This window comes from Habropoda laboriosa, unplaced genomic scaffold (genome assembly GCF_001263275.1).
Source record: "Habropoda laboriosa isolate 0110345459 unplaced genomic scaffold, ASM126327v1 scaffold30, whole genome shotgun sequence".
NCBI classification, from domain to species: domain Eukaryota; kingdom Metazoa; phylum Arthropoda; class Insecta; order Hymenoptera; family Apidae; genus Habropoda; species Habropoda laboriosa.
The window spans coordinates 2,096,492-2,098,212 of record NW_017100178.1 but is presented as its reverse complement, the minus strand read 5'-3'; the positions used below and the strand labels follow the sequence as shown (position 1 = coordinate 2,098,212).

The window sequence follows — 1,721 nt, the reverse complement described above, 5'->3', positions numbered from 1 at the left end:
AAGGAAGCAAAAGAAACAAAGGCAATATCGCCAGAGAAGAAAACTATTTCTTCAGATAAAAAAAGTGGAAAAAAAGGTCGACTTAGGCCAAGGAATTATGACTTAGGAAATGGTGTTTATAGATTTAGCCGTACACGCATGTTCCATAAAAAGGCCATTTATAAATTCCTTGATAAAAAGACTCCAAAAACTGTATGTCATATAATACATATTTCATTTACTAGTCTTCATATTTTCATGTTGTGTGTATATTTATATAAATATTTAATAACAGGTTAAACCTAAGAAACCAGTTACCATTGAAAAAAAAATCAGTGGTGACAAAAATGGAGAAAAACGTATTGTTTTATTAAAGAAGAGACGAGCAAATTATCCTACTGCAGATCCAGTCACTGTACACCATGCTAAGAAATGTTTCCGTGAACATCGTCGTTATCTGAGGCCTTCTTTGAAACCAGGAACAATTTGTATCTTGCTTGCTGGTGCTCATAAAGGAAAACGTGTTGTTTTCTTAAAACAACTAAAGAGTGGTTTACTCTTAGTTACAGGTAGGTCTTCTATGTAAATTCATTATATGATTTCCTATAAAAATATGAGCATAAAATTTTAATGAAGTATTTTTTGAAATAGGTCCTTTCTTGATTAATGCTTGCCCACTTCGAAGAGTTAGTCAAAATTACGTGATCGCAACTTCTACGTGTGTTAATATTTCTGGTTTGAAGATTCCAGATCACATTAATGATGATTATTTTAAGAGAAAGCGAGAGAAACGTGCAAAGAAGGAAGAAGGTGATATTTTCACTACAAAGAAGGATGAATACAAACCAAGTGATCAGAGAAAAGCTGATCAAAAGGTTGTTGATAAATTTGTAATTTCTGCTATCAAGAGAAACAAAGAGAAGAAAATGTTATTTACTTACCTATCAGCAATGTTTGGTTTGAGGAGCAGCCAATATCCACACAGACTAAAATTCTAATTATTTGTGATTTGGGTACAAATACATAATAAATACTGAAACATCAATTAGTGTTTTCATTTCCTTTATTACAGTGGTTTGTATTTATTTAAAAAATTTGTATTTTTAATTTTTCTAAACCTTAATTAATTTTATTGTTAAATACCGTTTAAAAGTTATATACAAAATTTTATATTCATCCGTCTATGTACTGCATTTTCCATTACGTATGTAAAAATTAATACAGAAAGTTTTAAATAAGAAGTAAACTAAATTCTGTTATATTATATAAACACTTGCTGCTTTCTACAAATGCGCATGCGCGTCACAAACTGGAACGTCAAATACGAGAAGATCGAATAACATCATTGTATTATGATACTGTAATATGTAAAATATCTTACAAAAATATGTACATATTTTCATACATAGTTTTAAGACTAATCCAGTCAGTGCTCAGCTTCTGAATGGTGACATAACTACATAGAATTAAGCTAGCATAAATAAGTGTTTGTTAACACAAATGTATTGCTCACTTTATGCATGTGACATGTGACACGCCATTCTCAAATGTCTTCCCCTAAAACCACTGAATATTCGGGCAATTATCAACGTTTTAACGATGATGCAAATATATCACTTGAACAAGATATGTCGCACCGATCATGCCAAAGTGAGTTGAATCGCTTTAGTGCTGTTATTTTAATTCATTCCTTCTTTTCCAAATAATTTATGATGAGAGCTTTGTATTTTGACAGGTATATA

The 1,721-nt window shown here is 30.7% G+C and overlaps 2 protein-coding genes across 2 annotated transcripts in view; both read left to right on the top strand.

Moving 5' to 3' along the window:
* LOC108578943 (60S ribosomal protein L6) overlaps positions 1–977 on the top strand; it is a 2,494-nt gene extending 1,517 nt beyond the window's left edge. The window contains exons 2-4 of the mRNA XM_017942362.1: positions 4–192; positions 275–548; positions 631–977. Of these exons, the coding sequence (XP_017797851.1) occupies positions 4–192; positions 275–548; positions 631–977 (810 nt within the window). The remainder of the gene's footprint in view (positions 1–3; positions 193–274; positions 549–630) is intronic.
* Positions 978–1,315: 338 nt separating this feature from the next.
* LOC108578942 (two pore calcium channel protein 1-like) overlaps positions 1,316–1,721 on the top strand; it is a 9,467-nt gene continuing 9,061 nt past the window's right edge. Inside the window, 1 exon segment of the mRNA XM_017942361.1 lies at positions 1,316–1,625. Within this exon segment, the coding sequence (XP_017797850.1) occupies positions 1,527–1,625 (99 nt within the window). The 5' untranslated portion in view covers positions 1,316–1,526.